Consider the following 17,594-nt stretch of genomic DNA (forward strand, 5'->3'; position numbering starts at 1 on the left):
GGTAAGTAATATCCAAATTCTTGATAAAGATGATAGTTACACAACTCTGAATATACTAAAAAACATCGACTTGTTTACTTTAGTTTTAATAGCTGGATATTAATATATCATATAGGTCCAAAGATCAGGACACAAAGATTTATGTACAGTATTTATTTAATAAAGTTTAAAACAAATGAAACCTATATTGTTTAAGAATGCATACTTAGGTGGTAGAACTATTTTTTTTAATTAAAAAAAATTTTTTTAGTATAATTAAAGGTTACTTTCCATTTACAGCTCTTCCCCAATATTGGCTATATTCCCTGTGTTGTACAATACATCCTTGAGCTTAACTTACACCCAATACTTTGTACCTTACCGCTTCCCCACCTCTGTATTCCTGCCCCACCCCCCAGCAGCCACTAATTTTGTTCTTTTTTATGGCTGAGAAATATTCCATTGTATATTTATAACACATCTTTATCCATTCATCTGTTGGTGGACAGCTGGGTTGCTTCCACATCTTGGCAATTGTAAATAATGCTGCTATGAACATTGGGGTATGTGGACTATATCTCAAAAAAGCTATTTTTAAAAATTCTTGATAGAACAAGGCTCTTGTTTATATCCTTAAAAAAGGAGAAAAGAAAACCTTTCTTTCTCAAAGTGGTAGATAGTAAACACTAACAAATTAAAACACAGAAGTGTGTACAATTTAAATAATATTAGCTTCTTGATAACCACTACTATAAAAGTAAAGGGAAATTTGCTTAACTCTCATTAAAAATTTGAAATCATGTGGAGAAGAAAATTTTCAATAAATGGTATTTGGAGGAAACAATTAGCTCCATGCCATCCCTCATACCAAAAAATTTCTAGATGGAGTTAAAAGTAAAAAAAAAAAAGAAAGAAACCATAAAATTAGAAGAAAAAAATCTTATCATGAGAATTGGAAAAGCCCTTCGAAGAATAAAAGTCACAGAAGAAACCACAAAAGGAAAGACTGGTAGATCTGAGGGAAAAATACTTGTGTAGGTTAAAATAACACAAAATTAAAAAATAGGGGCTTCCCTGGTGGCGCAGTGGTTAAGAATCTGCCTGCCAATGCAGGGGACATGGGTTCAATCCCTGGTCCAGGAAGATCCCACATGCCGCGAAGCAACTAAGTCTGTGTGCCACAACTACTGAGCCTGCGCTGTAGAGCCTGTGAGCCACAACTACTGAGCCCGAGTGCCACAACTACTGAAGCCCACACGCCTAGAGCCTGTGCTCCACAACAAAGACAAGCCACTGCGATGAGAAGCCCGCACACCGCAACGAAGAGTAGCTCCCACTTGCCACAACTAGGGAAGGCCTGCGTGCAGCAACGAAGACCCAACACAGCCATACATACATACATACATACATACATAATAAAATAATAAAATTAAAAGATAAACTAGAAAAGTGTATTTGCAACATATGTCAAATGGTTAAATTCTTAATCTGTATAGAAAGGTCTCTTACAAAACAATGGGAAAAAAACAACGCCCCAAAAGAAAAATGAGTGAAGGCCATGAACAGAAAAATCACACAAAAATACAACTGCCAATAAAGCTATAAGCATAGATTTCCACTTCATTAAAAATCAAAGAATGCAAATGAAAACAAGGGTAACGTTAACAGGTATTTTGATTAACAGATATTTAAAAGTATGAGCACATAAAGGGTTAGCAGAAATGTGAAGCATAGGCATTCTAATCCAGTGTTTGTGGTAGTTCTATGAAATAATATTATTTTATATTACCCCCTAAATAATTATATTACACTGTATTCAACTTAGCAGCATGATTCCTTACTTTTCTGGTTTTAAGTCTCTATAGATTATTCCCAGGCTATGTAGATGGTCTAAAGCAAGCGCAAGTTCAGCCAAGTAGAATTTGACATCTTCTTCTGTGAACATGACCTAAAATAAAATAATAATTTTTCTGTCTTTATTTTCTTTTTGCATTTGCTATTTTTTTAAAGTTCCATCCTACAGTTTAAATATCAAAAAATTATAAATATGCTAATTACACAACTCACTTATGAAAGGAAATTTCAAAAATGACTGAGTTAGTCAACTAATGACTTACTAAATGCTAAATATGCACTGTGGGGAAAATAATTTTACATTTTGTTAAGTAACAACTATATTCAGATTGTGCCATTGTTGCTCCATCACAGTAACACCTTAGAAATGAAAAATGATCTTTACAATGCAGGTTGAATTTCCACTACTGATTGTTTAAGGATATCTTGTTGTTATATTATTGCTTCTGAAAAAACTATAACTAAAAGAAGCAGGGCAAAAGACAGTTTATCAATTTAAAATCTACTTTCCGAATAAATTGAGGAGTTAGTAAAATAACTCTTTTTGGCTCTGATTCGTCAATGTAAGAATCTTGTGCCACTTGACAAAATACGACAAGCATAATATTGAAATATAACAAAGCTTTAGTTGAAAAAGGATGTGTATAAATAGATTTAAAACAGAGATTAATTATATACCTCTTTGGATAAGCGTGTAAACAAATCTCCTCCCCTGAGAAAGTCCAATATAAGATACAACTTCCCTTCAGTTTGAAAAGCTGAATGAAGAAAAGAAAATTTCCATTTAATTCATAGTTTAATTTGGGGGGCTTACATTAGGTCAACTCATTCACAAATGAATACTATTTTAGCAAATTAATGACTACATCATAGATCTAAACTGATTTTTATTTAGAAGTTAACCAATGATTCCTCTTAATTTCCACGTAGAAATGTTAAATGCAGTGTTTCTTATTATGGAACCACTAAAACATTTGTTAGATTTTATTCAGGCAACAGTCTCTCAGGAATACAACAGTTCTAGAACATGCAGTCAATAAGAAAAATTCCCAACAGAAAGGACTTACTTAACCATGAAACAAAATACAAAATACCATGTCACTTAAACTACAAAAAAAGGTGGATTGGTTAGCTTTAATTACACAGAATAAGAACATCAGGACGTCGATATTAGGGATCTTTCTTGCTTGTAAGTTAGGCTAACACATATAGACTATAAAATACTGGTACATTATTATTATTATAATTTAAAAATGATTATTATTACCTGTTCCTATGGCTATCACTCAGAAACTATAATGTTTAAAAGAAACACGAACCTAAATGCAATAAAAGCTTCTAAAATTTATCTAAGAAGTAATGGTTTAATTTCCATGACTTTACTATATGTATCTACTAGACACATACAAATATACACAAATAAATATTTATATACATTAGTATATCTGAATGCACTCAGGGAGTGGGAGAATGAGGTAAAGGGATGAGATGGCAGGTTGTTCATAACTTACCATAATGCAACTTGACAATAAAAGGATGGTTAACTTCTACCAAGATATCACGCTCCATTTTTGTCCGAACACGGTCTCGAACTATAAAATATTACACATATGGCTATACTGTAATAGCTTCCAGAGACAATCTTTAAAACAAAATCTCTTTGGTGACTATTTTAAATAAAATTTTGCTTATATGTATAAAAGCGTGAATTCGCATATAAATAAAATTACTTATATGTATAAATAAAACTATTCATTACTCTTGAATTTTCAAAATTAATAACCATTTTTAATAACTTATGTTACCAGAAGAAATTGTATATATTTATAAAATCTGTGCTTTACATTAAAAAAGTACAGAGAACATATTAGATGTTGGCTTTAACATCAGATTTCCAAGTATTTTGATCAAAGTTATAAAAATAGCCAAAAAAGGAGCAACTTTTTAAAAACAAGGCATTCCAATGAAATGTTAAAACACACACAAAAAATGAAATAGGTTTTAACACTTCTCCCTACCAACCTTATCAACTCAATTCAACAAACATTCGTTAAGCATCTAAAATATGGGGCAGACATGGTGAAGGACAGATATACTCCAAAAGGTGTATTTTGAGGGAGGCAGGAGAGGAGAGATACTGAGAGGAAGTACTGTGGTGCAGCTGAAAGAGCAAAGGCTTTTTGGAGTTAGAAAAATCTGGATTCAGATCTGTGTCATCTTGAGCAAGTTACTTATTTAAACTCTCTGTGCCTCTATTACACCTCTCATCTATAAAATGGGGATAACACCACTGTATCTTTGGGGGCTATGTGACCCTTTGAGATAAGGTTTGTACATCGAGAGCCTCGCATATAAGAGATATTCAATTAAATAGTAGTTATAGCACCATGAATATGATAAAGGGATAAAATGATGTATTACCACCAATAAGCAGTACAAGAATTCAGAAAAGGGAAAGATCAGTTTTACTTGCATAGGAAGGCTAGAGCAAAGAGGTGGGGTTAGGGACTTTTAGAGTGGAATTTATATGGGCAACAAGGATTGGACCGAGAGAAGAAAAGTCCAGGTATCGAGTACCAGTGCAAGCAAGGACATGGAGGCATGCATGATGAGCAAGAAGGAAGCTAATCAGTGTGGAAACTGGGGGGCTGGGGGTGGGTGGGGGTGGGAGGGGTGGTGAAGTAGGGAGGATCCAGATTCCTGACAATTTGGAATGCCAGGATGAATTTACATTTGACCCAGTAGGCAAAGATCTCTTTTACCAACCAAATATTTCCTGAGCAAACTCTACATGCCAGGCACTGTGAGATACAAATAAAATAATCTTCAAGAAGCTAATAATCTGGTGGGAATGACAGACAAGTAAACTGATGATTAATCATCTGATAAGTACTCTGTTGGTAGCTCAATGGATTTAAGAGGTGAGAATGATCATTCATTAAAGTTTTTTTTTCTGTTGCATAATAAGGATAAATCACACATAACTTCTATTTTTCAGGCCAGAGAGACTGAATGGTTCTGCCGAAGATTAAATAGAAAGAATGGAAAGAGCGTCTTTTTTGGCAGTGGGGGCGGGAACAGACAGAATGATGAGTTTTCTTGTCAATTTAAGGTGACCACTGATATCTAAAACTCAGAACTAAGCCCTCTGGGAAAAATAAAGAAATAAACTTAAAAATTTCCTATGTTTCCCATTCTACCAGTTTTCCACTCCAACTGGGAGATTTTGGTGCCAGTGACTGAAAATAGGCAAAACAGGAAAAGGACTCAATTGCTCTTGATATCAACGCAGCTCTGTCTTTTTATTGACTTGTTTTGTGGATGTATCAAATTCAGGATCAATCTCTGATTTTGTTATCTTGCCCTATCACTACAACTCTGATGCCTTATGTCCAACAGGCCCTTTCTATTATTTGTGTGAATGAGGTTCATCACCTAGGCCTGCTGACAATTCTAGTCTAGTCTAGCCCAAAACTGCCCTTTTTTCCATCGCTACCCATACAATCTTGGATTATGTTCCTATTACCTTAAAGCTAGATTCCAAGTTTCTACCTCTTTCAATACTTATACAAAGCTTATTTAATAAGCAGCAAAAATATCCATCAGTATATTTACTGTATATCCCTCTTCTATTATTGTACCACTATGGAAAGAACAATTACTTGGGAGTCAAGAGCTATAGTTTAGTGGCCATGCTAATAACTAGATGAGTTACCTTGGTCAAATCCTTTCATTGCTCAGGGGCTTCCTGCTTCCTTCTCTATAAAATGAGAGGCTAGAACCAGATGCTTTTCTTTCTATTATGATTACCTTGTGAGATAGTTTCCTTATATGCAACACTGATGAGACCTTGTTTAGTTCAAAACGAACAGTAAGATTCACTCACTAAAGAATTCCTTCCTTCCGTCTGAGATAGGACTGTGTAATAGTTCTAATCTGGTTTCTTTTATGTATATAAAGACCTAGTGACAAATATAAATCATCCTACAATCAGGAATTTTGATTAGGATATTAGTGGTTCAGAAGAAGGCATGCTTTACATTGGTTAAACTCTAAACCCCCAAAACTGAATTTGTTAATACTGACTCATGTTGGCAAAGCAACTACATTCCGCTGAAATAATTTTTATCACATACTAGTTATTACATTTTAAATTCTACTTGACTTGAACATGAGAGTGAATAAGAAGAAATGCTGTTTATGTTTCTAGAATTATGTATTAAGAAAATGCTTTAAGCAATAGTTTACAAAACCTTTTAGGCCCACAGACTACTTTATTAGGACAAAAGTCCCCATAAACTCAACCTAACACTTTTGACTTCTTTTTGTCCCCATTTATTATATTAATAGAAACTTCAAAATGGAAAGAGACTTCTGGTTAAACATGGATGTTTTACTTTCTACTTTCTTCTAAAACCCTATTGAAATTACAATAATGGAAAAATTATGCATAAACTCACAAGGACAAAAAAGAGAAGCAGTAGCAGATTTGCTGTGTGAGTTACTAAGTGGTAACTCACACAGCAAATCAGAGAAAGCTAAAATCTAAGCTTAAAGAAAGGAGGTCAATGAGAAATAAGCAAATTCTTGCCATAGAACCCCTTCTAATCAGCTTTTTGGTACCGCACTTTTTTTCTTTAAAAAAAATTTATTTTATTGAAGTATAGTTGATTTATAATGTTGTCTTAATTTCTGCTGTACAGCAAAGTGATTCACACACACACACACACACACACACACATATATACATATATACATATATATATATATATATATATATATATATATATATGAATATAGGTACCTCACTCTTAAATGAGGAAAAGACAGCAAAGAATTCCCAGGAATTTAAGGAAAGACTCTAAACACGAAAAATAGCTATCAAAATAAGTAGAAAAATATAGACCTTATATAGATCCCGATTCAAACAAATTACAAAAAGAAAAATGAATTATAACAATACGGACAACTGGAAACTTGAGCACTGATCAGATATCTGTATATTAATTTTTCAGGTATAATCATAGAATTGTATTATTTCAAGAGTCTTTATCTTTTAGAGATACATACTAAAATATCTATGGAAGAAATTATACAATGTCTGGGATTTGCTTCAAAATATCAAAAGAGGGGAAGGGAGAGAACACAGATAAAAAAAGATTGATTATGAGTTGATAAATGTTGAAGGAAAAAGAAGGGTATATGGGGCTTCTCTATATTTTCTGTTTCTTTCTGTAGATGTTTGACACTTTCCATAATAAAAAGTTTTAAAAAATGTAATAATTAGGGCTTCCCTGGTGGCGCAGTGGTTGAGAGTCCGCCTGCCGATGCAGGGGACACGGGTTCGTGCCCCGGTCCGGCTGGGCCCATGAGCCATGGCTGCTGGGCCCGCGCGTCCGGAGCCTGTGCTCCGCGGCGGGAGGGGCCCCAACGGTGAGAGGCCCGCGTACCGCAAAAAAAAAAAAAAAAAAAAAAAAAAGGAATAATTAGAGAACAAGGAAAATCTAGGAAATTAAAAATAATGGTAGAAACATGAAGTTAATAGAAGGGTTGGAAGATAGATGATAAAATTTCCTAGGAAACAGGAAAAAAAGACAAAAATGGAAAATAGGATGGAAAAAAAATAAAAATTAGGCAACGACCCAGGAGGTTCAAAATATCCAAAGAGTAGCAGTTATAAAATGGAGAAGAAATGACAAACTACTTTCCCAGAACTGAAGAAATGAGTTTCTAGATTGAAAGAGACCACCCCATATCTGGTATGATGAATTTTAAAAATCCACACTAAAGAAATACCATTATACAAATTTCAGAACACCAGGGATAAAGAGTAGCTTGATTCTAAAGACTTCTAAGGAGGAAAAGCAGCTTATACACAAAGGACTGGGAACCATAATGGTAATAAATTTCATAATTGCAACACAGGAAGCTGGAAGACAATGGAAACAATGCCTTCAAATATCTGAGGGAAAATTATTTCTGATCTAGAATTTTACGTCCAGTCAAATTATAAATTAAGTGAGGGGCAGAATAAAGGCATTTTCAGACATGTAGTTACAAAAAATTTACCATCCATTCAGCCTTTCTAAAGTAGCTACTAGAAGATGTGTTTCAGCAAAACTAGAAAGTAAACTGAGAAAAAGGTAGGTACAGAATTTAGGAAAGGAGATCTAATACAGCAAAGATGTGAAGGATATGTGACTTCAGTACAGGAACAATTTGTATAAAGCATTATGAAAACATTACTAGGAGGACATGAAAAGGGAAACTGTGTGTAAGAGAACTAAATCCTAATCTTCCATGGTAGGAAGTCAAAAGATTATGTCTCCAAAATGAAAACAATCAAAGAATTACAATATAAGAATATTGAATGTGGAGGTAAAAGGCAGAAGCAGCAGCTAAAGAGACGGAAGTCATTGTCTCTGGGGGTCAAGAACTGGGATAGGGAGAAGGGTAGGAAAAGCACTGCTATTTTGTAAGACTCTATACACATATTACTTTGATAAAAATAAAAATAAAATTTAAGAACACACCAGCAGTCTATAATTCCAATATGTCAAGTAGCTTCACTTTTCTATGGTCTCTTATATCGCTAACATCTATATAATTTTACATACTTGTGGTAGCCAAATTCGTTATAATGTTCACTTACAAATTTTTGTTACATTCATTTTTATGATATTTGAAATATTTCATTTAAATAATATTCTATTAAGTGGCATACCATACTTTTCTAAACATTCAATATTTATAAGATTTCTAAATTCTCGATATTCTAAATAATGTTGCAATGAAAATTTTCAAGTACACAAAATCCTTCTTTGAGATTATTTCCTTAGGTTACTTTAGCAGCAATAATGGTTCGTTGTACTTACTGCAAAACCGCTTTCTAACTTATGTTGCCATTATATGAAATAACTCATTATTTTATATGCATTTATCAGAAAACTGGGACATTTCCCCAAATGTTATTTATTTTATCCCCTTGCATAAAAATGTGTTCTAAAACCCTTTAGGTGGAGGTTGTAAAGTTATTTCTTAGGAACTCCTAACTCAATCATTCCTTTTACATTTATTAGTTGGAATTCCATTGTAAGGAAGAGCTTTCCCTTGTTCTCCATTAATTTATGGATTAACGCATGGATTCTTTATTCAGTGGGTTGTAATCGATCACTGTCATTAATTACTGCAATGTTTAAACTGTCCTAGATTTGGCCAGTAGGAGCCTTTTAATAAATTCCTTATATATTAATATTTTGTAATATTTGAGGCAAATAATTTCCTGATTTCCTATTTATACTATTTTTCACTGTACAAAAGGCCAAAAGTTTTTGTACTGTCAATTTGTTTGTAATTTGTGCTTTGCTCAATATCTCTTCACAAGTTTCCTAGGATGTGTTAAGTTGTAAAATTCAGTTAGATTGTTTATTATGGTATATGGTTTAAGAGAAGACTCTAGTTTTTTTGCAGGTTGTTCATAAGTATTTCAAACAAAATTTAAAAAATCAGTATTTAATTTCCCATTGTTCTGGCCACCTGCTTTGTCATACAGCACAGCACTTACTCAATATTTTTGTAACAAATACATGAAACTTTAATATATAATACTTTTGTACTGTTTTGTTCCACTGGTTTATATGCCTGTATTATTCTCCCCCAAAACACAATGAATTATTACTGCTTTTAATAAGCCTTAAACCTGATAAAACTTGTTCCTTTCTCATTCTTCTTTTTTAGAATACTCTTTGAGGCGTATGTTTTCAAGTGAAATTTTCAATATTTCAAGGAAAATGCAACAGGAATCTTGAGGATATGGAGCTAACTGGATGATTAGAGGAATACTAAGAGTCTTAACAGCCTTCTCTAAAAGGAATTGGGCATGTATTTCCTTTCCCAATATCTTTCAGGTTTCTCAGAGTTCATAGTTTCCTTTACATATACTATGCACAACACAAATCCTGTCATATACATGAAAAAAACTACTTTTGTTGCTTTTGTAAATGAACTCTCAAATAAGTTCCATCTATGCAGCTTTATAACATGGAATTCATGAGTATAAAATTATAAAAGTAGTGATGTAGAGTAGGGCACTGAGGATATAATTTAATTTCCTGGCCCTAGCAAGAATCAAGTAAGTAGTATGCCCAGGGGTGGAGACTGGATAGGAAAGAAAATACATTCAGGAAGGGAGCAAGAGAACAGAGGCAAAGGATGGTGTTTATAGAGGAAGGTGAAATTTCTTGAAACGATGATAATATCCAGTGTGAGTTACTAATTGGGAAAAATAACATCAGAAATAATAAGTGATCATCACAGATATTCCTTCCAGAATATTTCAAAACCTTTAGAAAATACAGGTACGTTGAAGAGGAAAAAAAGAGATGTCAGCAATCAACACACAAAATAATTAGAGGTTATGTGGTAAAATAACTGATACTACTTTAAAAAAGGAAGATCTAAGTATTTAAAAATCTATGTACAATTTTTTCTAAGTGACTGTTTACCTATAAGAGCCAAATCTGACATTAGATTTTTCAAAATCAGAGGCTTAGAATAAAAACTTATTTGGAGACCAGAAGTCAAAATGATAAAGTCCTTAGAATAAAAGCTATTTTGCATCATAAATCAGTAAGTTTTCAAAACATTAAAATAATAATATGAACTGGAAGATGCATCAAACCTAGTTTTAAAATTCTAAACTTCTACTTGCCTAAAGCCCAAGAAGAATTTATAATACTTCTTTTAAAGCATGGCAACTCCCATTCTCACTAGTCATATGATTCCTAGCCTTGTAGGAAAAATCCACTAAAAGAAAGTCTAAATTTAAAGACAGTAACGGGAACAGATTCTGAATTTAAGTAACTGGCCTAGGAGTCACATGAGACCTATTCAGATTTTTCAGTTTGTTCATACTACGCGAACACTACAAATAGCAGTAGCACTTACCTTTCAATGTGGCCTTCTTCAATACTTTCATGGCGTAAAGCTGTCTAGCATCAGAGCCTGAGATTTTTTTGACTAAGAAAACCTGTATTTAAATAAGAGAAAATAAGTCTTACAAAGTATCATAAACTATACTATTGCTAAAATAAGACCCCCTACTGTAATATAGCTTATTATTAGAAAGATTCTGATACATTAACTATTTTCCTTAAAATATTACCAATTATAAATATAGTGAGTTGTAAACACTGGTTATAACTTTGGGTGTCAATATAAGTGAATACATTTTTTGTTGTTGTTTGCCAATTCCCAAAGACCATGTAACATGTAAGACAGAAACAAAAATCTTTAAACTATGAAGCAATTAGAGAAAAGTCTAACATGTTTAAAGTATAACACAGGTGGTGATTGCTCTGCTTCTAACAAAACAAAAATTCTGATTCCATAAAAACTTTAATACAGAAGTTCCCCTTGACCACAATTTTCTGTTGATTCAATTCTGTTGACAGTCTTTTCTATGTATGAAAACTCCACAATTTCTCATTGCTGGGCAGAACAATTTATTTTTATTTTTTAATTTTAGTATAGATGATTTACAATGCTGTGTTAGTTTCTGGTGTACAGCAAAGTGATTCAGTTATATATATAAATATATATATATATTCTTTTTCATTATGGTTTATTACAGGATACTGAATATAGTTCCCTATACAGTAGGACCTTGTTGTTTACCTATTTTATATACAGCAGTTTGTATCTGCTAATCCCAAACTCCTAATCTATCCCTCCTTTATCCTCTTTCCCCTATCGTAACCAGAAGTCTGTTCTCTATATCTGTGAGTCTGTTTTTGTTTCGTAGATATGTTGATTTGTGTCATATTTTAGATTCCACATACAAGTGATATAATAAGGTATTTGTCTTTCTGACTTCACTCAGTGTGACAATCTCTAGGTCCATCCATGTTGCTGCAAATGGCATTATTTTATTCTTTTTTTTGGCTGAGTAGTATTCCATTGTGTATGTGCACCACACCTTCTTTATCAATTCATCTCTTAATGGACATTTAGGTTGCTTCCGTGTCTTGGCTATTGTAAATAGTGTTATGAACACTGGGGTGCATGCATCTTTTCAAATTAGAGTTTTCTCCAGATATATGCCCAGGAGTGAGATTGCTGGATCATATGGCAACTCTATTTTTAGTTTTTTAAGGAACCCCCACACTGTTTTCCATAGTGGCTACACCAATTTACATTCCCATCAATAGTGTAGGAGGGTTCCCTTTTCTGCACATCCTCTCCAGCATTTGTTATTTGTAGGCTTTTTAATGATGGCCATTCTGACTGGTGAGAGGTGATACCTCACTGTAGTTTTGATTTGGGCAAAACAATTTAAAACACTTATACTGAAGAAATTTACTCACAACTATTTAATGTAAATTAAGTCGGAACCCTGCCTCCCCATCTTTTAAAAATCAAATACACACATATACCTAAATATTAAGAATACAATTCCCAGGGGAATTCCCTGGCGGTCCAGTGATGAGACACTATTGCACTTCCACTGCAGGAGGGGTGCGGGTTCGATCCCTGGTTGGGGAACTAAGACCCCGCAGGCCGTGTGGTGTGGCAAAAAAAAAAAAAAAAAAAAGCAAGCAATTCCCAGGTATGTTACTGAGTATCTTGATTTTCCAAATATTTTTGGCTGTTTTCAAAATATAGTGTGGGATTTATACAAAATGAATAAAGTCTGCTCTAAATAACTCACGGTCATGCTATAACTTGTCTAATACAATACCAAACTATCAATAAATCCCCTCTACTCATTTTGACCATTAGTTTCATTATCTTTTCCAGCAAACCTTTACACAGACTTGCTAAATGGACCTGAATTTCAACTTTTTTTCTCCTACCCATTCTTTCCTAGCAGTGCTACTGAGCTGCCACAGATGGTAAGAAGAGACTCAATTACAATCAAGAATTAACTCTAGGGTCAGCTCTCTATTACCTGCATTAGCACACTAGGCTATTAGCACAAAATAAAAAAATGATTCATTCAACTGATTCTAGGGCAAGGCAGAGTTCCTCACTTCGAGAAATTGTGCCGAAGACAATGGTCAGTGACCTCACGTCCAGTGAAAAGTGCCACAATGTGCACAGAAACCCTGATGCAGGGTGTGTTTCTCTCCCCAAATTACACCCATTGTCCCCCTTCACCGTGGCCCATGGTGAAACTTCCTTTTAGCCAGTTAGCAGTGAGCCAACCTAGGGAGCGAAAAGTGTATTCTCAATCAGGGTTGTTCCTAAGATGGAATGATGTTTAAAAATTAAAGGCAATCAGAGATTATGAATATTTTTGAACTGAAATAAATTCTAACTAGGTGGGGATAATTAGGATTTACCTGATATTTATTATTCATTCATTCTTAAGATTCCCTAATCAAGCTTCTTCACACTATTCTACAAGAAAAATTCTCCTCATGGGTTCAAACTTTCTTCACCCTACTTTGAAAGCACCCTCTTGATACTTTTCAGCACATCTTAGTTTTTGCAAAGGACCTTCACAAGCATTTGTAATGCATCATCATGATAATTTTGGGAGGCAGGCCTACTAAGCAATGCCTATTTTATAGCTAGGGCTTTGAGATGTTAAATAATTAACGCAGTGTCACAGTGGAGGTATTGGGATAAGAATCGGGCCAGCCACCCAGTTCTGTGCTTCTGCTCAGGGCACTCAATCTGTTGCCTCTGGCTGGTCACCAGTCAAGCGCAGCAGGAGCAGCAGCAGTCCCAGATGCCATCAGATCTTCCCCCACCAGCACTTCTGACTTTTCGAATCCCTCATGAAGCTATTCTAGGCTGTGACAGGTCATCCCTGTTTCCTTGGCTGAGACTGGCTTTTGAGGATGAGTAAGAAAGGAGACGCCCTATTTTTAATGTTTGCTATTTATAGTAAGGTATTTAAGTTACTTTTAAAGAAATAAAGGGAGAAGCATGCTAACTCCTGGAAACTTCAATATTATGTTCCCTGAAAATATAATGTGTAGAAATAAATCCATCTATTTTGGTTTATCCGTAATAAACTGCATGATAATACAATCTCATAGCAGATATTATGTGCTTGGCCTTATATCATTTAATTCTTACTACTACCCTATGAGGGCAGGACTATTATTTACTCATTAATTCTTTCCAGAACTATATGTTAGGTACCGTGCTACTGGTTCCATGCTGAGACATGGTTCAAGGCATACATGGCCCCTGCACTCATGGAACATATAGTCTAGTGGGGGAGACAGCCAATAAACAAATAATTACACAAACAAAAAACTGCAACTGAGGTTAGTGCTGTGAAGATGAGGTATGTAATGTTCTGAGACGGTAAAAATAGACAAATATGACCTAGGTCAGGATGGCTGGGAAGACTTCTTTGAGATCCTAAGCTTAAGAGGAGCCAACCAGAGGAGGAAGGGATGGGGGTGGGGCAGTGTTTTTCAGGCAGAGGGAACAGCATGTGCAAAAGGCTTTTGCTTATGGATTAAAAAAGAAGGCCAATGTGGCCAGAACACAGGCAGTGAAAAGTGTATAAACTGATGTTGATGAGGTAGCTAGGGGGCAGACTGAGGGGCTCCTCAGCCATCTTAAGAATTTGTCTTTCTCCTAAAAGCAAAGGGAGGCCTCTAAAGGGTTAAGTGGATGGAGTATAAGACTAGCTCTTGTTGGCTGTCATGTATTGATAAATAAGGGCTTGAGGCAAAAATAAATTTGGGAAGCCCAAGGTAGGAGCCTCCTTCAATAGGCCAAGGAGAAATGGTGGTGGCACAGACTGGAGAAGTGGCAGGGAGAAGGAGAGAACAGGCATGATTTGAGAAATCTTCACTAAATCAGCATAACTTGTCAATGGATCAGATTGGTGGGGGTGGGGGGAGAGGGAAGGGCGGGGACTAGAAGGATATGTCAAGAATGCCTCTCAAGTTTCTGGCTTGCTTAACCAGAAGTCATTCATAGTAATAGAGAAAAATGAAATAGAGGTTTGGGGGTTAGGGGAAAATCATGAGTTTGGTCTTAGATATGTTGAGTTTAAACTGACTTTGGGGCATGCAAAGAGGAAAAAATAAGTAGCTGTACATACAGTTCAGAGTTTAGAGTCACAATCTAGATTGGAGATATAAATCTGTTACATCAGCTGTATGTGGGTTTTATTAAGATAGTGGGCATAAAGAAATTAATTAGTAGGGAGTATAGAGTGAGAAGGGAGCCTAGAATGGAACCTTGAGAACTTCAATACCTAATGACTGCCTAGAAGAGGAAAATGGGGCTCCAAGAGGTTAAGTAACTTGCTCAAGTGCACATAGCAATTAAGCAGAAAAAACGAAACAAAACTAGAATCCACGTCTGGCTGACCTAGAGCTCAAACTTGCAACCATTATCTTCTTTTGGCTACTTAATCTATATCTGGATTAAAAATATCACTTTGGGCTTGAAAGAGGTTAACAGCTGTAACAGATTACCTATGTTAGTCAAGAATTGCTAAACAGTCCCGTTAAAATACACAAGAGAGCAAAACGGGTGTTGTTTTGAAGCTTGCAAAGTCTATCTTCAAATGCTTCCTCACAGAGAGGTGGCAAGGAAGCACTGCACTGTGAAAGCTGAATGCAATCTCAGAACGTTCCTCTTGCTGAGAAATGGACTAGATAGATCAAGTAGTAGTGATTATAATGCTGTACTTCTCAAAATGGAGTACAGGAAGCGCTCCTGAGGTATGCAGCAGGGGGACAAGGAATACTTGAAAAATGATAAAGATGTTGCAATTTTAGTTGGTGGATTTGGGAAATAGTTGAGAAATATTTTTGGATATTAAAAACAGACACAGAGGGGCTTCCCTTGTGGCGCAGTGGTTGAGAATCTGTCTGCCAATGCAGGGGACACGGGTTCGAGCCCTGGTCTGGGAGGATCCCACACGCCAGGGAGCAATTGGGCCCATGAGCCACAACTACTGAGCCTGAGCATCTGGAGCCTGTGCTCCGCAACAAGAGAGGCTGCGACAGTGAGAGGCCCCCGCTCGCCGCAACTAGAGAAAGTCCTCGCACAGAAACGAAGACGCAACACAGCCATAAATAAATTAATTAATTCATTAAAAAAAACCAAAAACCAGACACAGATATCACTGAATAGAATGCAGCCTTTGAGTTCATTTTAAAGACAAGCTATAAGTCCCCCAAATTTCGTACATGTAGTGGTAACCCCCCACCCTATTTCCTTGGGAGTACCTATTTGCTTTCTGCTGGTATTAGGGGTACTCTGGAGGAAAGATTGAGATGCACTGTTATAATGTATTGTAAGATCACCTTCCGATTCTACATGAAGACTCAAAAAGAGGCCAGTGTGTCACGGGAACATTTTGTGATTTTTTAATCATTCAGGAAGTGCAATTAGGGCTTCCCTGGTGGCGCAGTGGTTGAGAGTCCACCTGCCAATGCAGGGGACACGGGTTCGTGCCCCGGTCCGGGAAGATCCCACATGCCGCGGAGCGGCTGGGCCCGTGAGCCATGGCCGCTGAGCCTGCGTGTCCGGAGCCTGTGCTCCGCAACGGGAGAGGCCAAAACAGTGAGAGGCACGCGTACCGCAAAAAAAAAAAAAAAAAAAAAAAAAAAAAAGTGCCATTAGAGACGTCATATAGTCTTGAAGATAAAATGAATATGAAGTGAACACTGCCAAGTTATGAAAGTTCCCATTGTACTTCTGAATGACTTTATTCACTTTGTCACACTTATTGATAGTGAGAATTGTAAAAACACAGAAAATATTGCATTGTAGGGAGATCAGTAGTATTTCATAAAATATTTCTGTTCCCCATTTGTATGAAATATATATGAATTCCAAAAAGCAACTTTTTAAAAAGCACATATTCATGGCTTACCTTTCCAAATGATCCCTGCCCTAGTACTTTTAAAAGTTCAAACTGGGAAGGATCTGCCTTTTCATGTCCTTCCTTTACATGATGTGTGATTGCAATTTCTTTGATACTGCCTTCTTCCTGTTGATGCAAATATAAGGGGATAAAACAGAGTTAGAGCTACTTCCTCTGGCTATAAATCAAGCAATGTAAATTTATTGTATCATATTAGAAATCCTCAAATTAACATACACAAACCACCTTTACTGACCCACCAAGTAAAAAGAGAACACATGCCAAGCAAATATACTTTCAAGTTAAATGCCAGAGAAAGAATAATACCAGCCAACCACATAGGCCAGTTTAACCTCTACATAACATTAGTTCTGAATACTTTCAAGTCTTCACTCTTCCTATTGGAGATAATCAGAATGATTAGTTTCATGGGGTGAGGGCAGAGTGTGTAAAGAAGTCTGAAAACAGATCAGAGTAATCTGGTGTGCTCTGATATGTGATTGTATTAGGTAGAACCAACACTATACACAACAAAACCTGATTATTGGGGAGAGGGGTTGAAAAATATTCCAGGGTCAACGTGGAGATTTCTACCGTCAGCAAGGCCGTTTGAATTAGCCTGCTGAAGTTTACTGTGTTTGAAATATCTAAGTTACTTTCTGTTTCTAGGACTACCTGAGATCTGAGATGGGAGAAAGGAATAACTCTAAAACACAAAATCAAAAAAGATTTAACATTTGGATGGAGGATTAGACAGAAAAAACATGTTCAGCATGATGGAAAAGTAGAAGGTCTTAAAGTTAAGAGAAGGATACTTAAAGAATGTGGATGCTTTACTATACCTGAGAGAAGGTGTCAGAAGAGAAAGGTTGAAAATACATGTAAGTAAACATAGAATTTCAATTACTTT

The 17,594-nt window shown here is 35.6% G+C and overlaps 1 protein-coding gene across 5 annotated transcripts in view; it reads right to left on the reverse strand.

The window, feature by feature from the left end:
• Nucleotides 1–17,594, reverse strand: part of RPS6KA3 (ribosomal protein S6 kinase A3) — a gene marked incomplete at its 5' end in the record, with an annotated part of 313,574 nt that overhangs the window by 37,166 nt on the left and 258,814 nt on the right. For all 5 annotated transcript variants that reach the window (XM_079910436.1, XM_079910440.1, XM_079910437.1 and 2 more), the window contains 5 exons: nt 1,821–1,927; nt 2,512–2,591; nt 3,345–3,425; nt 10,780–10,861; nt 16,694–16,810. In XM_079910436.1, coding sequence (XP_079766562.1) covers nt 1,821–1,927; nt 2,512–2,591; nt 3,345–3,425; nt 10,780–10,861; nt 16,694–16,810 — 467 coding nt within the window. The remainder of the gene's footprint in view (nt 1–1,820; nt 1,928–2,511; nt 2,592–3,344; nt 3,426–10,779; nt 10,862–16,693; nt 16,811–17,594) is intronic.

This window comes from Stenella coeruleoalba (assembly GCF_951394435.1).
Source record: "Stenella coeruleoalba genome assembly, chromosome: X".
NCBI lineage: Eukaryota > Metazoa > Chordata > Mammalia > Artiodactyla > Delphinidae > Stenella > Stenella coeruleoalba.